This window comes from Argopecten irradians, chromosome 1, assembly GCF_041381155.1.
Source record: "Argopecten irradians isolate NY chromosome 1, Ai_NY, whole genome shotgun sequence".
NCBI classification, from domain to species: Eukaryota; Metazoa; Mollusca; class Bivalvia; order Pectinida; family Pectinidae; genus Argopecten; species Argopecten irradians.
The window spans coordinates 5,042,930-5,066,697 of NC_091134.1; the positions used below are offsets into that span (position 1 = coordinate 5,042,930).

General features: G+C 37.8%; 2 protein-coding genes across 12 annotated transcripts in view; one reads left to right on the forward strand and one right to left on the reverse strand.

The window, feature by feature from the left end:
- The window catches only part of LOC138308868 (DNA-directed RNA polymerase, mitochondrial-like), a 60,115-nt gene extending 44,741 nt beyond the window's left edge, over positions 1-15,374 (reverse strand). The window contains exons 1-4 of the mRNA XM_069249901.1: positions 15,285-15,374; positions 3,422-3,578; positions 592-779; positions 50-364 (exon numbers count right to left, since the gene is read on the reverse strand). Of these exons, the coding sequence (XP_069106002.1) occupies positions 50-364; positions 592-779; positions 3,422-3,578; positions 15,285-15,374 (750 nt within the window). The remainder of the gene's footprint in view (positions 1-49; positions 365-591; positions 780-3,421; positions 3,579-15,284) is intronic.
- The window catches only part of LOC138315816 (calmodulin-binding transcription activator 2-like), a 91,750-nt gene continuing 71,878 nt past the window's right edge, over positions 3,897-23,768 (forward strand). For all 11 annotated transcript variants that reach the window (XR_011207538.1, XR_011207540.1, XR_011207541.1 and 8 more), the window contains exon 1: positions 3,897-4,027. The gene's annotated coding sequence lies outside the window, so the exon portion shown is untranslated. The remainder of the gene's footprint in view (positions 4,028-23,768) is intronic.

The window sequence follows — 23,768 nt, forward strand, 5'->3', positions numbered from 1 at the left end:
AGCTAGCTGATAAATGGTCTTAATTAAGTATATTGTCCTATATACACACCTTTCCTCTTTGGCACAGTATACTCAGAATATTAGCTATATCCAGACTTTCCAATTCTGCCAGCAGTCGACTTAATGATGTCTGGCCTTGATCTTTCTTAAAACTGTCCACATTTAAAGGTTTCACAGCTCTCCTCCTACTACCATGGGCTGAGTTTTCTATCCGGGTTAGCAACCTTTTCCGTTCTATGTCCCACTGTTGACTAGAATGATCTGACACAAGAGTTTTGTTGTTTGCCAAATTTTCCAACAGTTCTAGTCTGGCTCCAGCACCACTGTGTTTTGTTTGAAATGCTTCATCATCAGGATAATTTGTCTTTGAATAAAAAACCAAGAAGGTTTAATAACAATTTAGATTTCTGAATTCAACATATATGAGCATCACAATTAGTAAGATCTGATTTGGATTATCATGCTAGCTGCTATGCAACATTTGACTGCTTATATTATAATTAATTGCATGTACTTATCTAACAGGAGTTTTATACCAATTACTAAAGCACTATATTGTTTTTTTACAAGTCCAATAAAATGAAAACTTACTTCATCTAATTTTTCTGGAAATTCTGATTTCTTTAAACTTGGAGTATCATCATTTATGTCAAGAACATTTGCACTGTATTTCTCTACAGCAATAGATAAATCCTTTATTTCCTTGGCTCTGACTTTCTTTTTCACTTCAGTTAATACTTCCGACGCACTACATAACCTTGAATTTGCAAATCTACTCTCTGCAATACACAAAAACATCAATATAGTTTTCACTTTCTTTTCTTAAATCGACAATGGGTGCTCATACAGTAACATTAAGGTTTTAGACCGTTTAAACAAGTGATATTTTGTATGAATATCACTTCTTTACAAAGGCATACACATCAAGTCCTTTTTGACCTTGTCAGAAAATTATATAACTGAGCATGCGCTTTGCCTTCAATTTATATCATCATTAGACATATGCAAGAAATTACTGGATTTTCTGTAAGATCCCGTCACTTTTTCTAGCATTGCCATGGATGAATTATGGTCATGCAGGCACCCTTAATTTGTCAGGGACTTCTTTTCGTCATGTTTACAATTTTGCTATTATCTTGTGAACTTTTGTATGATTTCATAAATAGTGTTGTCTGCCAAAGCAGATTTGGTCAAGGAAGACTTGTCTGATCATGTCTGTGTTTCAAAGCCCAGATTTTAGGTTTTGACAAATTATTTTGGAAATTCAACTTACCAGAAACTGATGAAAACATGATGTTATTCTATGTAATAAGAGTGTCCGTCAGACTTTCCGTGACTGATAGGTTCAAAGACTTCAAGTTATATTTCATGCTAATTTCACTGTACACATAACAATATGTCGCTTAAACATTGACAAATATCAGTCAATTACATACATGGATCTGGATTTCTGCAGGTTTATTAAAACAATATATGATGAAACTTATAATTAAATATAACATCAATTAGATCTGTTTTAAAACAGATATACAAAACAAAACACATAAATCCCCGACATATAATGTTACATGGTAGGGTAGGCTTCATGAAACTGATCACTAGGGTCTCGATCATTACTGTAAAAGGAGCCGGTCGGTTTCGTTTGTAAAAATAGTTGTTAAATACAGTCACTCAGCTGAAGGCCGGAGCATGCTTCTTTGGCTCAGTTGGTAGATTTGTATATTTCCATGCCGGAGACCAGGGTTCAATTCCTGGTCAGTGGCACTTGACACAGGAATGTGTATTTCCCCTGTTCTCCTACATTGGCGCCCAACTAAATAACCAATGGAAGGTGGTTAAAGAGTCTCAGGTTGAAATTTAGGAAATCTCATTTAATAAGATTTTTAATAAGATTTAATAAGATATTTTAAGGACACAGGCAAGTAACATGCCTCTATGTCCATATCTAATACAATGAAATACAATGAAATAATATCCATGAAGTACAATTAGCAATTAAGTGATATCGTTATATTAAATGAAGTTAGTTAAGTGGCACATCTGTGTTTCATTTTATAGCTCCCCAAGTGGTTGTATTTAAGTTCCAAATTAGCCCAGTGATTATCTAGACTTATCTCGAAGTCTCTTATTGTTGTTGAGTTTATGATATTTTCTGGTAAAACTGTTCCATACTTATATTGACAGTTCTAAATCCAAAGGAATATTTCCGTATATCTAACTTGCAATGTTTTTTTCTTTAATTTTTGTGAATGACCTCTCGTCCAGGATGCGGTATCATGCTCAAATATTCCAATAGTAACCCTTTCTTCATGGAAATTGTTCATTATCTTGTATACATTTATGATGTCTCCCCTCAGTCTCCGATAGGATAGTGAAGGTAAGCCTAGTCGCTTTAATCTCTCGCTGTAGGGTAGATCTCTAAGCCCTGGAATTAGTTTGGTTGCCCTCCGCTGTACTTTTTCTATTGATTTGATGTCCTTTGTTCTGTATGAATTTCCAGACGCTTGCAGCGTATTCTAAATGTGGTCTTACTAATGCTTTGAAAAGTTGTTTAAATGATATTTCATCTATGTATACAAATGATATTCTTATTAGTCCAAGAATACTATTGGCTTTAATGACTGCTTGTTGAAAGGCTATACACTGTAGTCTATGGAATTGTCTAAATACCTAAATTGTCACTTTATTACAAAGTGAGATAATAGAATTCAATAGTTCATAAACAAATACATAAAGTTTTCAATTAGTTATATGGGTATCTGAAAATGATGACGCCCTTTTTTGATACAAATTTTTAAAACAACTTTATCCATTTTCATTTCACATAATCCTGCATTTGAGTAACAAATTTATCCCTCAAATACAGGACTATTACTCAAATGCAGGACTATCCTGCATATACGGGATGGTCCCCAACCTGATATACGTCCTTGGTTAAAAAAAATGAAAAAGGGGGAGTAGTGTAAAAGGAGCGGGTCGATGTAGTTTGTAAATAGTGTTTAATACGGTCTCTGTCACTCAGCTGACGGAGCATGCTTGGTTTCCACGCCCGGGGGCCGCGGTGGCCTAGTGGTTAAGATGTCCCGACATATTATCACAAGCCCTCCACCTCTGGGATGCGGGTTCGAATCCCATGTGGGGCAGTTGCCAGGTACTGACCGCTGGCCGGTGGTTTTTCTCCGAGTACTCCGGCTTTCCTCCACCAACAAACCTGGCACGTCCTTACATGACCCTGGCTGTTAATAGGACGTAAAACTAAACAAACAAAATTCCACGCCAGAGACCCGGGTTCGATTGTGTATTTCCCCGTTCTTCTACATTACGTTATGTAATTTACAAACTGTGAGCGGCTGCAATAATATCGGGCGATGCATAACTATCAGTTAGTCAATTCAATGGCAATGTAAAACGAGAAACTTACCGTTTAACTGTAACTGACATATTCGGTGAACGCGGTTCTGTTTAAGAAACAACAATGTTCTAAAGGAACGTCCTGAACGAAAAGTAAGCGACATTTCGCCATGAGGTCCGAGAGAACCTCTGCGCCCTTGACGATCATAGTCATTCGAACGCTTTAACTACAGGCTCTTTTAGTCAATCGATTGGAGGGCACGGGTGACCAAGAGTAAAAAATCAGTGGACGGAACCAGCATTTCCGGCTGTCTGCTAAAAATATTACCTAATTTTATTTTATACCATCCATTTTATCAGAGAGATAATAAACAAAAAATAAAGTTAAGTTTATTCTCATATAAGACGATCCGCGGTATGAAAATTAACATTTGAATTATTTCAATTTAAGGTTAATGTCATAGTATTGGGAAGATGATAGGCCTAGGACAAATGTACGGATTGGTGCGAGTATTCATGTAGACCCTCACAATGTTACCGGAAATTCAAAGAGATACAATTTCATATCCGGTTGCACATGCGCACAACCCAACCTTATGTCAATTTTGTTTGGATTGATTAGAGAGCGGTCTACATTATCCTGAGCTAAGAGATGAATTCAGCCATTCTCTTGATGGTGAGTATTCTTTTATGTGACCATACTTATCTTCGCTGACTTCTTTATTGAATAAGATAAATGAAACAAAAATGTACTCCAAGTTATCTGAGAATTTCATGTCAACATGATGATATTTGAGGTGCTCCTGATCACTGTGCTGATTGGAAGGCATGGAAGCTGCAAAAGATCGTGCCTACATCATTTTCTTATTGTAATTGTTGACATCTCCAAATGTACCGATTGTTGACATCTCCAAATGTACCGATTGTTGATTAATAAATAAATGATTAAGACGTTAATACAATATAAAATTAACGCTTCACGACCGACATAGTCGGCGTTCTCGTCGGTTATCAAAGCATGTCTCACACAATATATACCTACTAGCCTAGTAGGCGACCAGTTCTCGCCGAGTACCAATTCTCGTCATCGTGTCTGTGTATACCTGCACAATTATCATGGAATTTCAGTCACTAAAGCTATCTTCTGATAGAAGACACTACCATGCTGATTTCCACAAAAAATGGTCTGAAAATCGTGTGTGATCATACACGTACACAATTGGTTCCCAATAGTGAGATTTTTCAAAATGGTGATATATTAAATGCTATACAAAATGCTCTGGAATTTGATCTAGTAAAAGTCTTAATCTTATAAAAAAAAACCACACAAAAAACATGCCAAGATTATTGGGTTTGTATACCAGTATAACAATCTACTTAAAATTAGATCTTCTATGTCGCTCTCCATAGACAGTCCGCTGGTAGAAGCGATGTACTTATTCGAGCAGACGGTCTACGGAGAGCGACACAGAAGATCTAATTTTAAGTACATTGACCAGTATAATGGCAGTATCCTTATAATCACCATGACACAACAGAAATGTGTTTTTGTAACAATGAATACAAATTGACAGAGCTTATGCATGTGAGCTTGACATCGGACAATAATGCTGATTTAAAAAACTTACTTGGGTTTAACTATATTTTCATCAGGTTATAAGACTTTATCCAAATTAATTGTCATTTAATTTTCTCAGTACTGGAATTCAAAATGGTCTGTAAATTACATTTTGAAAAAATATGCAACATATATTCATCAAAAATGTATTTTTTAGGCATTTTAAATTTCATCAGAAAGTGATATGAAAGGGATGTTAGAAAAAATTTTGCATGTTCATGTACATTGATATATATGCATTTGGTGCGCGATAAAGTTATTCAATACATATACCTATAGCTACAAAAAGTGTCAATGTAGATTCTATGTTAAACTACAAGTGTAAAATATAAGATTGGCATTTTGAATACATGCAGCCATTGAACACGTACTGCAGTAAAAATGGTTGATAAAAGCATCAACAAAAAAGATGAAATACAGGCTTTCACTGAAGCTCGCTCAAAACTTTTTTGTTGAAGAAGCTAATGACTGTAATGTTTGTAGATTTGGAATACTTTACATTATTGCACTAGTCATCATCCAGATGGTAATTGTCATTTACATATAGTCATAGTGGTATTTAGTACGACTAACATTGTATGTGTATTGCGCATGCCTATTGAGGTTGTTACTGACTGCTCGCCATATTGGAATAAAGTGTGAAACATGTGTGCCTTGTTTGTTTCTGAAATAACATCTAATGAAAGCCTACACCCGGACATTTCAATGACTAAAATTAATACTGCTTTTGGACCTTCTTGTGTGTCTTATAACACAGTACGGTGAAAAATCGTTGAAGGAGATGCCAGATTTACAGTTCGTAATATTACACGAAAGGTAGGCATATGATCACTATCAAGACTTTACATTATTTTGAAGAAGCATTTGAAAGTCCAAAAAATTTCTGCTAGATTATTAAGATGGGTGCCACATCTGTTGACTGATGAGCAAAAGAAGAAAAATAGGTAAAGTTAAAGTGGCCAAAAAACCGCTTCAAATGTTTCCAATTTGCAAAATATGACCAAAACCAGTTTGCTTATATTATTACAGGTGAGTTCCTCAGAAAGGTTAGCAGTTAAAAAAAAGGGAAAAAAGCATCAAAGGTACTACAAAGATGTAGTACTGAAGACTGAAAAACTTTTATCAGAAACGACCATTGTTTTTAGCTCACCTGGCCCGAAGGGCTTATTATGAGCTTATGTCATGTCGCGGCGTCCGTCCGTCCGTCAACATTTCCTTTAAATCACTACTAGTCATAGAGTTCTGCATGGATTGTAACCAAATTTGGCCACAAACATCCTTGGGGGAAGGGGAACAGAACTTGTATAAATTTTGGCTCTGAGCCCCCAGGGGCAGGAGGGGCGGGGCCAAATAGGGGAGATAGAGGTAAATCCTATAAATCACTACCTGTCTTAAGAGTTCTGCATGGATTGGAACCTAATTTGGCCACAAACATCCTTGGGGGAAGGGGAACAGAACTTGTATAAACTTTGGCTCTGACCCCATGGGGGCAGGAGGGGTGGGGCCCAATAGGGGAATTAGAGGTAAATATTCAAATTCCTTCAAAAAAGAAACAATGAACCTGTATCCAGAACATTACTTGGCGTTACAAACCAGGTGAGCGATACAGGCCCTCTGGGCCTCTTGTTAAATATGTCCATCTTCAACATGACAATGCTCCCGCTCATACCTGTGCAATAGTTTTATCTTACCCCTGTATTCTCCAGACCATGCCCCATTTGATTTCTTTTTGTTTCAAAATGGATTGAAAGCATTCCTTGCTGGGCGGAAATACCACTGCCGACTGGTAAATGGATCTGCCATTCATTAGAACCTCATGCCCAAATCAGCATCCAGATAGAACAAGCAATTCTTTTCGAACATCCCTTGTAAACCATTGGAAACCATATGATAATTTTTGTCATTACATTTGGAACTTTTTCTGGAGTCTTTATTAATGGCTTGGGTTTCATTTTCATATAAAAGTTCAAATGAATTGGTTTGGAAATTTTATAACGTACCTTACAATGCTTTAATAGCTTCTAAGAGTATTTCCATTTTAAAAAAAAATAGGGTGTGTAATGTAGAGTCTATAAAACGCAACAGTGTTATATATTAGCTATTGGCTAAATGTAATCACAGTGACCTTTGGATTTCTGAAGGTCGGGGTATTACACAAAAAAAACACCCCGAAACATAGATCTATATAGATTGTGAACCAAAGAGAAGAAAAACATTGTACAAAATGTACTGGAATAGGTTACATCTCTTTGACTGATGAATTTCTGTTTTTGTTCCCAACTTGTTTAGAAACAATATGGTAATGGACATATAATATGTGGATCACAAGGATGAGTACAACAGTCACCCAGAGCTGATATCATGAAAATTTGTCAAAAGGTTGACTTGGTGTTCATTGCATGATTATTACATATAATAACCATTACAGTGTGTGAGGTTTCTAGAACTTTAATACTGGTGAGACATAAAGGTAAGGAATGAAGAAATGCCAAATAAAAGTCAAATAAAAGTCAAATAATTCATACAACAACAAATGTTACAGTCTCGTACAGGCCTAGCCTGTTGGCCATTCCACTTGTTCATAAATAATCTACCTTCTTGTATGAATGAATATCATATTTATTTTTGTTGATAATGAAATATTTTGAAATGAAAAAAATGCAACATCAAACATAGATAACAATATCAGAACAGACCTAGTAATTAAGTGATCATAGGCAATGCCTGAATAAAATAGTGTACCTTTACTAGGCGTGTCTAAATAAAATGGTCTAGAGTTGCTGTCGAAAACTTAATTGATACACAAGCGTAACCTCTAGAGACTTGCTTATTAAGTTATATTTAACCCTTTTGGAATTTGGACTGAATTTCTTTGAAGTGGCCATGCTGATTAATTAAAGCAGGACTTATTTTCATGCTAATATCTGCTATTTAGTATATATACCACCTTCAGTTTAACTCGATCATTCTATACGCTGAGTAATTCACCACTTCTCTTTTAACAACTGTAATCATCATTAGAGACCACTAAAACAGGAAATCATTCCTACCAAAGCAAAACATGGACTTAAGAAATCTATTTTGTTAAATACCTAATTAACAGGAGATAGAAAAAAATTGAAAATTAAAAAAATATATACAAACCATAAAATACAGGGGTTTCGAGATCCCAAAACGATGTGGGTAAAGTACAATTTACCATTGAATGGTCTCACCATCTGGTGATTGTGATGACATCATTTGATGTGAGTTTTGTTATGTCATAATCACCGGATGCATGACGGCACTGATTGAAGGTAAATTGTACTTAAGCCACATCGTTTTGGGATCTTCAAACCCCCGTATACTTATATCCAGGTGACAACCTATAGCATCAGTATTATTGTGAAAGGATGTAGTCGCCAGTACAATGTTTGTACCAAGTTAAATGTGCCTAAATTTTCTCATAACCTCGTGATCAGAAAGGCGCTGATACAGATCAAATAAAATGCACCAGTATGTTTCATAAATGATATACATAATCCTAGCACTCATGGTCAGTTGAATGACATATGCATGTAGCAACAATTCAAGGGAAATAACAAGGTTTTTTTGCTGTGCATGAGATTAGTTGAAGGGAAATAATTTTGAAAAAAAAGAAGCTTTTTCAATTGTATGAGAGTCATGCAAAAATGATAATCTGGAAACAAAGAACAAAAGTTTCAAATGCACATGGTTAGTTAAAGATAGATTTTAATGATCATGCATAGGGACAGCAGGTACAATTTGAATTCCCAGCTACTACCTCCATGGTCATTTAACAATTAAAGGATTGTTAGATTACATTTATTGGAGATAAAAATGCAATCTAGGTGGTAGATAAATAGAATAGCGTCTGTTAGGGCGCTATGAATATTTATCTGCCACCCAGATTGCATTTATATATCCAATAAATGCAATCTTACAATCCTTTAATTGTTATATTTACATTTTACTTTCTAGTTCAAAGTAAAACATAATTTAGATGCGAGTGAACATTTGAATTTCCTCAACAGCCAAGTTCAATGTTATCAAAAATAGTCCCTATAAAAAATTGAAAAGATAACAAGATTTCAATGTTTTTCAGTAGTTTTTCAGCTAACTTTCAATTATCTAGATATTTAAAAGATTTTTTATGAGTTTTATAACCAAACTGGTTCGTTCAACTACGATGTCAATTTTCCCGCGCGGACTAACATGGTGTCAGTAAACAAGACTCACATCCATTTATGTAGATATTACTACACAAAGTCTAGGCTGCATTTATTGGCTCATAATGCAGACCAAGACTATCATAAGAGTAATGGAAGTTGCATTAGCAAAATGTAAATATCTGATTATAAATATAATGTGGTAAACATTACAGTAGTTGACAATCTCATTAATTACAATAGAATTTACAGTTGTGTTCAAGTCAATGATAATCTGTGTAAGTATATAATGAGGAAGTTCTGATGCATATACATGTGGTTATTGTAATATTTACCAATCACCATTTGGTTTTAAACTTTAGACAACTTACCAATTTTACTGATTAATTGATTATGGTTTTCAACCGATTTGTTATCACTACAGGGCAGATACACCATTCAATAAATTAAACAACTAACAAATACATCACAGCTTCATTAACCTAGAACTCTCGTGGGAAATCAGAAGCTCAAAATTTATAAATATGAGGAATTGGATAAAGTTGGATATGATCAATCATACGTAAGTTGTCCTCCACTGATAATCTATATAGCTAGCTATTTTGATCTTACTGACTGATTGCCGTCACCTTTCCCCCCACTTTTGTCAGTGTAATGGGGTATGATGGCTTCCTTATTGCCCAATCTAAAATGAACTACTAAAGTACTTTTAATCACAGTTGATATTATTGGTAACTGGCTTTCTGGAAAGGATACATAAAGACAAGAACTTGATCAGCGAACTATTGATCGTTGATTGCATTGCTATTATGCTATTGGTGGTCATTATGAAGCTATACACAAATGGGTATAGAACTGTGACGTCTAGATCTGTCTCAATAATTACTTCATGATCCCTAGCCAGCTCAGTCAGGATATTAGTCAGCGATTATAGCATCAGTCACACAACCCAAGTGAAGTAAGTTCAAATCAAGCTTGCTTCATGCTTTGCACTAGTATAATCAATAGCCAATTGATATAGGTTGATTGAAGTGGGACTGTTGGTTAAGCAGGTAAACACCTATGTCAATAGGTATAACCTTAGTTCTTACTTCAACCTATGAAATACTGTATTTTATTTGTGGGTTCGAATTCTGATCTGGCCCTTCCGCCTAGAAAAGTCCTCCCCCATAAATGCCCTCCCCCGAGAAATGGCCTCTTCCAAGAAATGGCTTCCCCCCAGAAACGGCCTCCCCATAGAAAGGCCCACCTTATCAATAAACGCCACCTAGAAATGGCTTCTCCCTATAAAAAGCCTCCCTTATAGATGCCCTCCTCCAGAAAAGCACTTCCCTATATATGCCCACCACCTATAAATGGCCTTCCCCTATAAATGGCCTCCACCTAGAGAAAAGCCCTCCCCTCCAAAAAAAAATGGCCTCCCCCTAGAAATGGCCTTCTCCCAGGAAAGGGCTTCCCCCAGAAACAGCCTCTCCCCAGATATGGCCCCTTCCCCTATAGCTAGAAATGACCATCCTAGAAAAGTCCCTCCCACAGAAATACCCCCCCCCCCCTCTAGAAATGTCTTCCCCCTGAAATGCCATCCCCCTAGAAAAGACCTCCCCAGTGAAATGCCCCCCCCCCCCCCTTAGAAATGGCCCCTCCACCTAGAAAAGGCCTCCCCCAAGAAATGGCTTCCCCCAAGATATGGCCTCCCCATAGAAATGCCCACCTTATCAATAAACGCCACCTAGAAATGGCTTCTCCCTATAAAAAGCCTCCCCTTATATATGCCCTCCCCAAGAAAAGCACTTCCCTATATATGCCCACCACCTAGAAATGGCCTCCCCCTATAAATGGCCTCCACCTAGAGAAAAGCCCTTCCCCCCCCCCCCCCAAAAAAAAAGGCCTCCCCCCCAGAAATTGCCCCTCCCCCTAAAAATGGCCTCCTCCCAGGAAAGGCCTCCCCCCAGAAACAGCCTCCCCCCAGATATGGCCCCTCCCTCTATAGCTAGAAATGACCATCCTAGAAAAGTCCCTCCCACAGAAATGCCCCGACCCCTAGAAATGGCCTCCTACCAGGAAAGGCCTCCCCCCAGAAATGGCCTTCCCCTAGAAAAGGCACCCCCTTAGAAATGGCCACCCTAGAAAAGGCACTCCCCCCTAGAAATGGCCTCCCCCTAGAAATGGCCTCCCTCTAGAAATGGCCTCCTCCTAGAAATGCCTTTCTCCTAGAAATGGCTTCCTTTTAGAAAAGTCTTCCACCTAGAAATGGCTTCCCCCTAGAATTTGCTTCCATAGAAATGTCCCCCCCCACCCTGAAATGGCCTCTCCATAGAAAAGCCCACCTTATGAATGACCTCCACCTAGAAATGCTTCTCCCTGAAAAAAGCCTCCCCTCTATATGCCCTCCCCCAGAAAAGCACATCCCTATATATGTCCAGAAATGCCCTCCCCCTATAAATGGCCTCCACCTAAAGAAAAGCCCTTCCCCCAGAAGAAATGCCCTCCCCCTAGAAAAGGCCTCCCCCACTGAAATGCCTCCCCCCTTAGAAATAGCCCCTCTGCCTAGAAAAGGCCACTCCCCAGAAATGGTCTCTGCCTAGAAATGGCCTCTCCCTAGAAATGGATGCCCTAGAAAAGGTCCTCCTCCAGAAATGCCCTCCCCCCTAGAAATGGCCTCCCTGTAGAAATGACCTTCCCAAAGAAATGCCTTCCCCCTAGAAACGTCCTCCCCCATAAATGCCCTTCCCCTGAGAAATGACCTCTTCCTAGAAATGCCCCCCCAGAAATGGCCTCCCCATAGAAAGGCCCACCTTATCAATAAACGCCACCTAGGAATGGCTTTTTATGCCCTCCCCAAGAAAAGCACTTCCCTATATATGCCCACCACTTAGAAATGACCTCCCCCTATAAATGGCCTCCACCTAGAGAAAAGCCCTCCCTCAGAATGACCTCACCCTATATATGCTCTCTCTCATAAATGGCCTCCACCTAGAAATAGCCTTTCTCTATAAAAGCCTTTCCCCTATATATGCCCTTCCCCTAAAAATGTCTTCCACCTAGAAATAGCTTAGCCTTTCTCTATTAAAGCCTTTCCCCTATATATGCGCATGCCCTTCCCCTAAAAATGTCCTCCACCTAGAAATGACCTCCCCCTATATGAGCCCCCCCCCCCCCCCATAAATGGCCTCTCAGGCCCTATATATCCCCTCCCCCAGGAAATGATCTTTCCCTAAAAATGTCCCCTACCTAAAGTCTTGCCCTTATATTCAGTTTATTAGCTCACCTGGTCCGAAGGACCAAGGTGAGCTTATGCCATACCGTGGCGTCCGGCGTCCGTCGTCCGTCGTCGTGTCGTCCGTCGTCCGTCGTCCGTCGTCCGTCCGTCGTCCGTCCGTCCGTCCGTCCGTCAACAATCGACTTCTTCTCCATAACCGCTGGTCGGATTTCAACAAAATTTGACTGGTAGCATCCTTATGGGCTACTAACTGAAAATTGTACAAATGATGGGGCTGACCCCCCAGGGGCCTGAGGGGCGGGGCCAAAAGGGGTCAATTTGGCTATTTCCATATAAACGACTTCTTCTCTGAAACCAAGCATGGGATAGCACCCATAATGCAATGGTAGCATCCTTATAGGGTGGGGATTCAAAATTGTACAAATGATGGGGCTGACCCCCCAGGGGCCTGAGGGGCGGGGCCAAAAGGGGTCAATTTGGCTATTTCCATATAAACGACTTCTTCTCTGAAACCAAGCATGGGATAGCATCCATAATGCAATGGTAGCATCCTTATAGGGTGGGGATTAAAAATTGTACAAATGATGTGGCTGACCCCCCGGGGGCCTGAGGGGCGGGGTCAAAAGGGGTCAATTTGGCTATTTCCATATAAACGACTTCTTCTCTGAAACCAAGCATGGGATAGCACCCATAATGCAATGGTAGCATCCTTATAGGGTGGGGATTCAAAATTGTACAAATGATGGGGCTGACCCCCCGGGGGCCTGAGGGGCGGGGTCAAATGGGGTCAATTTGGCTATTTCCATATAAACGACTTCTTCTCTGAAACTAAGCATGAGATAGCACTCATAATGCCATGGTAGTATCGTTATAGGTTGGGGATTCAAAATTGTACAAATGATGGGGCTGACCCTTGGGGGGCCTGAGGGGCGGGGTCAAAAGGGGCCAATTTGGCTATTTCCATATAAACGACTTCTTCTCTGAAACTAAGCATGGTATAGCACCCATAATGCAATGGTGGCATCTTTATAGGGTGGGGATTCAAAATTGTGCAAATGATGGGGCTGACCCCCAGGGGGCCTGAGGGGCGGGGTCGAAAGTGGCCAATTTGGCTATTTCCATTTAAACGACTTCTTCTCTGAAACTAAGCACGGTATAGCACCCATAATACAATGGTAGTATCCTTATAGTGTGGGGATTCAAAATTGTGCAAATGATAGGGCTGACCCCCCGGGGGCCTGAGGGGCGGGGTCAAAAGTGGTCAATTTCCATATATATATGACTTTTTCTCTGCAACTTAACATGGGATTACGCTCATAATGCAATGGTTACATCCTTATAGGGTTTGGATTCAAAATTTTGCAAATGATGGGGCTGACCCCCCGGGGGCCTGAAGGGTGGGGTCAAAAGGGGTCAATTTAGCTATTTCCATATAAACGACTTCTTCTCTGCAACTAAGAATGGAAGAGCACTTATAGTGCAATGGTAGCATCCTTATAGGGTTGGGATTTGAAATTGTACAAATGATAGGGCTGACCCCCCGGGCCTTAGACGGCAATAGATGCGAGGTCAAAAGGTCAATTAGGCTACTATTTTCATATAAATTACTTTGTCTCTGAACCTATGTATTGGATAGCATATTTGTATGGTATCAATAGCATCATTGTATGGTTGTGATTCAAAATTAAACTTTGGGAGTCAATTTTGCTTATTTTTCTAATTGTCAGAGTCTTGTGATAATTACTAACAAAAAACCAGGTGAGCGATACAGGCCCTCTGGGCCTCTTGTATTGGTATGCCTCTGCTAATGACACCCTATATGTTATTTATGTAGAATGTGTACCCATGTTTTTTTCTTATTTGTATTTTACCATAAAAGTAGATATTTTAGCTGTACAGAAAACCAATGTTATTGTAGCTATAGATACAGAATGGAAACCCTGGTGTGTGTGTGTGACCTATTCAGTACCATGTCTGACTTGGATCAGCTAAATATAAAGCATCCTTACAGTAGACACACATCAGTCAGGATTAGGTTTGATTTAGCCTGAAATTCTTCAAAATATGCTGGGAATCCCTTGAGTCTTTCCTCCGTGACTTCACTAATCTCTTCTATTGTACAGTGTCTGACATGTTTGTGACACAATAAGTATCATGCCTATTGCCTAATGATTTTGCCTAAGGATTAGAAGTATATATCGGTTGGGAATATTTCCCAGAGAACTGTCTTAAAATGAAAACTTTCCTAGCAGATATTGTTATATATATACATTTTGCCTGTGTCCATTATCTACTATATATAACTATGTAAGATATAGCATATATACTATATAACTATATAAGATATAGCATACTATATAACTATATAAGATATAGCATATACTATAAAACTATATAAGTTTGGTTTGGTTTGTTTAGTTTTACGTTCTATTAACAGCCAGGGTCATGTAAGGATGTGCCAGGTTTGTTGGTGGAGGAAAGCCGGAGTACCCGGAGAAAAACCACCGGCCAGCGGTCAGTACCTGGCAACTGCGCATGCCCCACATAGGATTCGAACCCGCATCCCAGAGGTGGAGGGCTTGTGGTAATATGTCGGGACATCTTAACCACTCGGCCACCGCGGCCCCGAAACTATATAAGATATAGCGTATATACTATATATAACTTTATCGCACCTCGGACAGAAATGTCCTCAAATGATTGGCGGAGAGCTGTCACGTGGTGACCCCCTAACACTTTATAAGGGGTCAGTAAATTTTATTATGGTGCAATATGGTGGCTCTCGCCCTCGCTTCAAAATTTAAACACATTATCTTAATATACCACTTCATTAGCGTAAAACTATATATTACTTTTTATTTTTTGTGTAAAAATAACTTTAATCGTTTTGTTACTTCAAATTACATAAAATGCATTTTTAGCTCACCTGGTCCGAAGGACCGAGGTGAGCTTTTGGGATACCGCAGCGTCCAGCGTCCAGCATCCGGCGTCCGGCGTCAATCAACTTCTGCTCCATAACCGCTGGTCGGATTTCAACAAAATTTGACTGGTAGCATCCTTATGGGCTACTAACTGAAAATTGTACAAATGATGGGGCTGATCCCCCGGGGGCCTGAGGGGCGGGGCCAAAAGGGGTCAATTTGGCTATTTCCATATAAACGACTTCTTTTCTGAAACCAAGCATGGGATAGCACCCATAATGCAATGGTAGCATCCTTATAGGGTGGGGATTCAAAATTGTACAAATGATGGGGCTGACCCCCGGGGGCCTGAGGGGCGGGGTCAAATGGTGTCAATTTGGCTATTTCCATAAAAACGACTTCTTCTCTGAAACCAAGCATGGGATAGCACCCATAATGCAATGGTAACATCCTTATAGTGTTGGGATTCAAAATTGTGCAAATGATAGGGCTGACCCCCTGGGGGCCTGAGGGCCGGGGTCAAAAAGGGTCAATTAGGCTATTTCCATATGAATGACTTCTTCTCTGCAACTAAGCATGGTATAGCACCCATAATTAGTGTTTCCCACAGCCCCGATTAGCATGGCGCCGCGCCGTGCCCTTTTTACCTGACGCCATGCCCCTATGACCTAACGCCGTGCCCTGTTTGTCCCCAGTACTAGAGAAGATGGCGGCGTCCAGTGTAGATCGTCGACGGTGGGCTCTGATATATCTGGTATTTTGAGTGCTTTATACTGTGAATTTTGAATAGAATTTCTGCAGATGAATTGTGCTGATTTGTAGTGATGCAGTTTCCATACTCTTTTATCGAACTATGCCTTTTATATTGTTATTTCGAACGCATTGATAAACTGTATAGGTAGTAACACGTTGAACTTTGACCTCACCTACACTCACCTGAGTCGAAAAGTTTTCACGTGCGACCCACGTCCATAACTCGTCACGCTCTACTGACGCGCTCTATCACGAAATGGCTGATAAACAGACATCCAATGTTATCGGCGATGCCCATAAGGTTTTGTTTGAGGGAACTTCAAGAGACACTGATGTTAGTAATTTGGACATTGCTCATTTTATGGCACGAATAGAAAATAGACTCAAGCACATTGAGGAACAAGTCGATAAAATAGACAAAGTTCAACATGACCTCACCTTATTATCATCCCGCGTGCGTGATATTGAAGAAAAGTTTGGGACATTAAGTTGTAAAACTCGAGATCTAGAGCACAGTGCTGAAGCGATTGGTCAAATGTTTGATTCAGTGAAGGCTAGGACGGATAAGCATAGTAATGATATCAGTGAGCTTAAAACCCAAGTAGAGAGGTCGGATTCTGTGGCCATGGCTTTAGAATTAGACAAGGCGTGCAATGATAGAGAGGAGCTGAGGTCAATAGTAACGGACCTCCAATGTCGCTCCATGAAGGCCAACCTCGTCTTCACCGGATTGAGTGAGAACGTGCAAGAGGACACAGAGGCACTAATTCGATCGTTTCTGTATAATGAACTTGATATTCAAGATGTTGAGTTTGGAAATGTTCATCGATTTGGTAAACGAAAACATGACAGGCCCCGTCCTATCGTAGCCAGATTCTTATACCAGAGTCAGCATAGCTTAGTTCTATCTCGTACTTACCTCCTTAGAGGCACTCGTTACGGCGTAAATGAGCAGTTTCCCGTCCGCTGTGGAAGAAATCCGCAAGAAACTTTATCCAGTTGCAAAACGGCTTCGTAGGCTCAACCACAAAGTTAAATTTGTGAGAGATAAAATGTATGTGGATGGAGTTCTATACATTGGTGAAGAGACGGTAGCAGCAGATCAACCTAGTTCTGGTACATACTATAGTGACCGACGTGACGCCAAGCGACGTCGGAAATCCTCCACGCCGCGCTCGCCAGGTTCCAAAGCAAGTTCCGACACAGATCGCCAGGACAACAATGATGGTGGCAGGTCAGACAAGGGCGAACAAAGTCAGCAGAAGGGTTCTACGAGTCGTCAGCCTATGGATGCGCCCATGCCTAATCATGGACAATCATCAGATCGCGATGAGACTCGCGTTAAATCGGTCGATTAGCGGTTAGAGGAGGCCAATACCTCTATTCGTCTTTGTTGTTGGAACGTTCAGAGAGGGTTGATAAATAAAGTCGAGAACACTGATTTCTGTAATACATTTGGAGAAGCAGATATTGTTTGTCTAACAGAATGTTGGTTAGGCGATACGGATGAGCTTAATGTAAACGGTTTTAAATGCTTTAAACCTGTTATTAGATCAAATTGTAAAGGGGGTGGATTGGTATGTTTATATAAGTCATGGCTGCACGATTATATTACTCTAGAGTCTGTGCTTTTAGATAGTATTGTATGGGTAAAAATTGACGGTAAACTATTTCCTGACCAGAAAAGTGTTTATTTATCGCTTGTATATCTACCTCCCGAAGGTTCTGTATTTTATCGTTCGTACGAAGAGGATATATTCCTGGTACTTGAGAACAGCATCGGCTCTTATAGTTTATTAGGAAAGGTTTTTGTAATGGGCGATCTTAACAGTAGGACCGGCACAGATCCGGACTTTATACCTATTGACTCGTTGCATGATAGCATTCAACGTCAGCTTGATGGGTTTATTAGTTATCCTCGTGATCCATGTACAGTTACACGTACTTCAGAGGACCAACAAGTAAATACTTTTGGTCGTCATTTACTACATCTATGTAAAACAACGGGAGTTCAAATTATAAATGGTCGTACCTCGGGCGATCTGGATGGTAAATTAACATTTTTGAATTCAAATGGCTGTTCTGTTATAGATTATGCATTGACAGATAATGGTTCGATGTCATCTATTAAAAGTTTTGAAGTAGGTAGCTTTACGGAATACTCTGATCATGCACCAATATTCCTTGTTTTAGATGGTTTATCATCAAATAGTTCTCAATGTAACTGTTGTCGGGGTAATGATACGTATACCACTGTGACAAATGTGCATTGGTCAAATGATGCCAGTAGTAACGTTACGAATGAAATATCTGACGCCAGATTTTTAATACATAGCTGTGTTGAATCGCTTGTTAACTCAAGAGAAAGTGTCGATATATGTCTGGATAATTTTATTTCATGTACACGTACATTGTTTGATAAATATTGTATTTCCAACAGAAAAGTTATAAATTGTGCATGTCCCTGTCATATCGGTACTTCGGTTAAAAATGAACCAGATAAGCCATGGTTTGACAGCAGTTGCAGAAGTTTGTATAAAAATATATAAAAGAGCTTTATCTGAGTTTAACAGAGAGCGTTCCTTGACTAACCGAACTATGCTATATCATGCCAAAAAACAATATAAAGTCTATGAGAGAAAGATGAAACGCACCTATAATAGTATGGAAGGCAATATGCTAGATGTTTTGAAACGTAATAACCCTGTAGAATTTTATCGTAATTTTTCAAGACGTAAGACCTCAAAGAATGGAAATGTATCATTAACAGATTTTTTCAATTATTTCAAAGATCTGGCGGGTGAAGCAGATACTGGTAACTTATCAAATAGGGATGATTGTGAGTGTGTATATCCAGAGTTAGATGTAGATTTTAGTATTGAGGAAATAGCTGAAGTAATTAAGGCTCTGCCTAAGGGCAAAGCTGCTGGCATCGATATGGTTCTTAACGAATACTTCATTGAATATAAAAATATGTTTTTACCAGTTTTGTTAAAATTATTTAATACCATGTTACAAATTGGTTATTTTCCAGAGTCATGGGCCCAAGGTGTCATAATTCCTCTGCATAAAAAGGGGGATATTAATAATGTGAACAATTATAGAGGTATAACATTAATTAGTCATTTAGCTAAATTATTTACGTCTTTGTTAAATAAGCGTTTGTTAAAGTGGAGTGCTCGTGAAGACATTGTCACCGATGCACAATTTGGTTTTAAGCCTGGGTTTGGTACTAGTGATGCTATCTTTGCGTTGCAAAGTTTAATTATTAATTCTATAGAGCAAAACAAACGACTATATTGTGCTTTTATTGATTACAGTAAGGCTTTTGATAGTATTAATCATCGATATTTATGGCATAAAACTTTGGAAAAGTGGTATTTAGAGGGCGATTACTTAATGTAATTTCATCAATTTATGATAATGTACGTTCATGCGTGAAACTAAATGGTAAACTATCCGCCATGTTCGATTTGCATGTCGGTTTATTACAAGGGGAATCTTTGTCTCCCATGCTATATTCTTTATTTGTAAATGATATGGAAAGTGAATTTATAAACTCGAATTGTCAAAGTTACCCCTTACAGTTACTTAATCTTTTTATGCTAATGTATGCAGACGATACAGTCTTATTTTCCGAAGACGCTATTGACCTCCAGCATATGCTCAACTGTCTACAGACTTACACAGTTAAATGGAACTTAAAAGTAAACACAGATAAAACAAAAATTGTTATATTTAGGAAAAGGAGAAGAATATTACCTGGCGAAACATGGACTTTCAATGATAAATCTATAGAAATTGTTGATAAGTTTTGTTACCTGGGTTTGGTTTTTAATTTTAATGGAAGATTTGCTGTAGCACAAGATACATTAGCGTCTCAAGGCAGGAAAGCATACTTTCAATTAAAAAGAAAAATGAAAAACTTTTGTCTTAACACAGAAACAAAAATATCCTTATTTGATACATATGTTACATGCATATTAAATTATGGTTGTGAAGTGTGGGGGCAAGATGTTTCGCCCCAAGTTGAAAAAATTCACCTCCTTTTCCTTAAAGACATACTTAATGTTAGAAAAACAGTCAATACATCTATGGTGTTTTTCGAAACGGGTAGATATTCATTGTATGTTCAACGTAAGACAGCTGTTATGAAATATTGGTTAAAACTATTGAAAACAAACAATTGCATTCTGAAATCTTGTTATGATGCACTAGTCGAATTGAATAGCAGAAAACCTCATTGTAAAACGAATTGGGTCTATCATATTAAGCACGAACTTTGTAGTTTGGGATTTGGATATGTTTGGAAAAATCAATGTGTTTTAAATGAAAATCATTTTTTGCAAATATACCACCAACGTATTAATGATGTTTTTGTTCAAGAATTATATAGTGCGTTTGATGTATCTCCTAAATGTTATTTGTATAAACATATTGTTGATAATTTTTGTACACAGTTCTATTTAATTAAGCCTGTAAATAATAAATTCAAGAAGTTTTTAAGCCAATTCCGTATGCAATGTCATAGTCTTAATATCGAATCCGGACGTTATAATAATATTCCTAGAAATCAAAGGACTTGTTCATTATGTGATAAAAATGACGTCGAAGATGAAGTACATTTTGTTCTTCTCTGTCCGGCATATTCTGAATTAAGAGAAAAATACATTAACAGATATTTTTATCATAGACCAAGCGTGCATAAGTTTATAGAATTATTCTCTAGTAAAGATGTTAAAATTTTGAATATGTTGGGTAACTTTTTGTTTCGTGCAACAGAAAAAAGAAAAACTCTGCTCACAATTAATTAAATGATAAAATTGCTTTTTTATTTGCCGTCAGCATCAACGTAGGTTCTGTTGTGATCACGTCTTTTATACATATGTAGCTTATTAGTATATTGAAATACTGAAATATTGTCCTCCGCCATCTTATACTTGTATACATTGTATGTCATATTATAATGATAATAATTGTACTGTTCCCTATATGCTTGTTATGCATTCGGATGAAATAAAAAACTTGAAACTTGAAAAACACTTCTACTAAACTACCAAAATACCAGGTAGTGGCTTGATAATTAAGTAAACAAAAGAAGTTTGACCACTCCCTGACCCTCTGACCAACACCCCAGTGGCCCTAATTAGCAGCCTTGGGCTATTTCCACCTTGGCTTGTGGTGTCACTTTCAGGTCTGTGTATTACGTAAGCTGAAGTCAAGTAGCCGATCAGCAGCCTAAAAAACAATCAGCTGGCCTTTCAATAAGTTTTATGACTACAGCTATTGAGCATTACTTCAAAAACAAATACTGCTTACAACTGTAAATGATTTACTCATGTTTTTAATGTTTAATAGGCCTATCTATATCGGATGGATGTCACAAGATTTGCAATCGTAATGGCCGCCATTTTGGGTGTATTGTAATAGTAGATCCGGAGGTATTGAATTTCAGGATTTTACTAATATTCACGTTTTTAAAAATGAAAACGGTATTATTATTTTTTAGAATTTCGGTGTGAATTTATTTTTAGAAAAGATGTCTTAATGATAATGAAATTATTAATAGCAAAGTAATTAAAATAAATCAAAATAAAAAGAAATCAACTTTTTTCTCTATCAGATTATATTAAATTGAAATATTTTGCATACTACTCTAACACTTATCTGTATTTTCTTAATTTAGTGCTTGTAAATTTAGAACATTATTTTAATTAATTGTCCATTATTATGAAACATGTTATCTTATTCAAATCAATACTGTATTTTTAATATTTAGATAAAGATATATATTAAAATAAAGGTAATTGGATTGAAATAAAGAAATACATTTTGAATTTTCCCATTCTTTTAATTAATATAAATGAAATTTAGATCTTTATTGTGAATCAATTATAGTCATGATCATATTATCTGCAGATTACAATTTTCAAAATCATTTTTTTTTTCACTCAGAATAATAGATGTCCTGATATTACTTAGCAACTCAGAGAGTTTAAAGCATTTAAATGATATAAAGTTGAACCAGAATTATATAAACAACAAGACAGTTTTAAAGATTTCCCCTTGTATAGGAAGTTGTCGATATAACCTTTGTGCCCCTCTGATGGTTATTTATCGCGGTCAAGGTGCCCTTTTCAAAACCCAGCACCATGCCCTTTTTTTTCCTGTGGGAAACACTAATAATGCAATGGTAGCATCCTTATAGGGTGGGGATTCCAAATTGTGCAAATGATAGGGCTGACCCCCGGGGGCCTGAGGGGCGGGGTCAAAAGTGGTCAATTTCCATATAAATGACTTTTTCTCTGCAACTTACATGGGATTACGCTCATAAACCAGTGGTTACATCCTTATAGGGTTTGGATTCAAAATTTTGCAAATGATGGGGCTGACCCCCCGGGGCCTAAAGGGTGGGGTCAAAAGGGGTTAATTTAGTTATTTCCATATAAACGACGTCTTCTCTGCAACTATATGGAAGAGCACTTATAATGCAACGGTAGCATCCTTATAGGGTTGGGATTTGAAATTGTACAAATGATAGGGCTGACCCCCGAGGCCTTAGACGGCAATAGATGCGAGGTCAAAAAGGTCAATTAGGCTACTACTTCCATATAAATTACTTTGTCTCTGAGCCTATGTATTGGATAGCATATTTGTATGGTATCAATAGCATCATTGTATGGTTGTGATTCAAAATTAAACTTTAGGAGTCAATTTTGCTTATTTTTCTAATTGTCAGAGTCTTGTGATAATAACTAACAAAAAACCAGGTGAGCGATACAGGCCCTCTGGGCCTCTTGTTTTAAATACGAGTTGCTTCCCCTACACCAGTTTGAAAGTTGATGACGCAGCGAAAGTCAAACGTAACAATATTCAAGCGTTTTCTAGACTGTGATTATAAACAAATGGAGGTGTTCATACCTACAGATCAATCTTCACTCTACAATCAATTTATCGGCATAACTTTCAAGTGATTATCTCGGCGAGAATGCAGAGATGATCAAGGAGAATTTGCTTAAAATGTTAGATTGATGTTTGTGTCACTCTTGTTTGTGTTGCTTTCAATATAGAGATGGTCTGGTGTTGTATTGAGGTAGACCTACTCGGTACTGTGCACATAGGAATGTTGAAATTATTGTTGATTTATGAATTATTCAGTATTATTCTGCAGGTTCCTTATACAGTTTAGTTGAAAATTCTCGCCCTCGCCCCCTATAAATCTTACTGACCCTCTATGCCTTTATAGGGGGTCAGTAACTGACTATATAACTAATAATATAAGATATATGGCGTATATAATATATAAGTATATAAGATATAGTGTATATACTATATATAACTATATAAGATATGACGTATATACTATATATATAACTATATAAGATATGGCGTATTTTCTATATAACTATATAAGATATGGCGTATATACTATATAAGATATGGCATATATACTATATATAACCATATAAGATATGGCGTAAATAATATATAAGTAAATAAGATATAGCGTATATACTATATAAGATATGGCGTATATACTATATAAGATATGGCGTATATACTATATATAACTATATAAGATATGGCGTATATAATATATAAGATATAGCATATATACTATATATAACTATATAAGATGTGGCGTATATACTATATATATATAACTATATAAGACATAGCGTATATACAATATAACTATATAAGAAATGCGTATATACTATATAACTATATGAGAT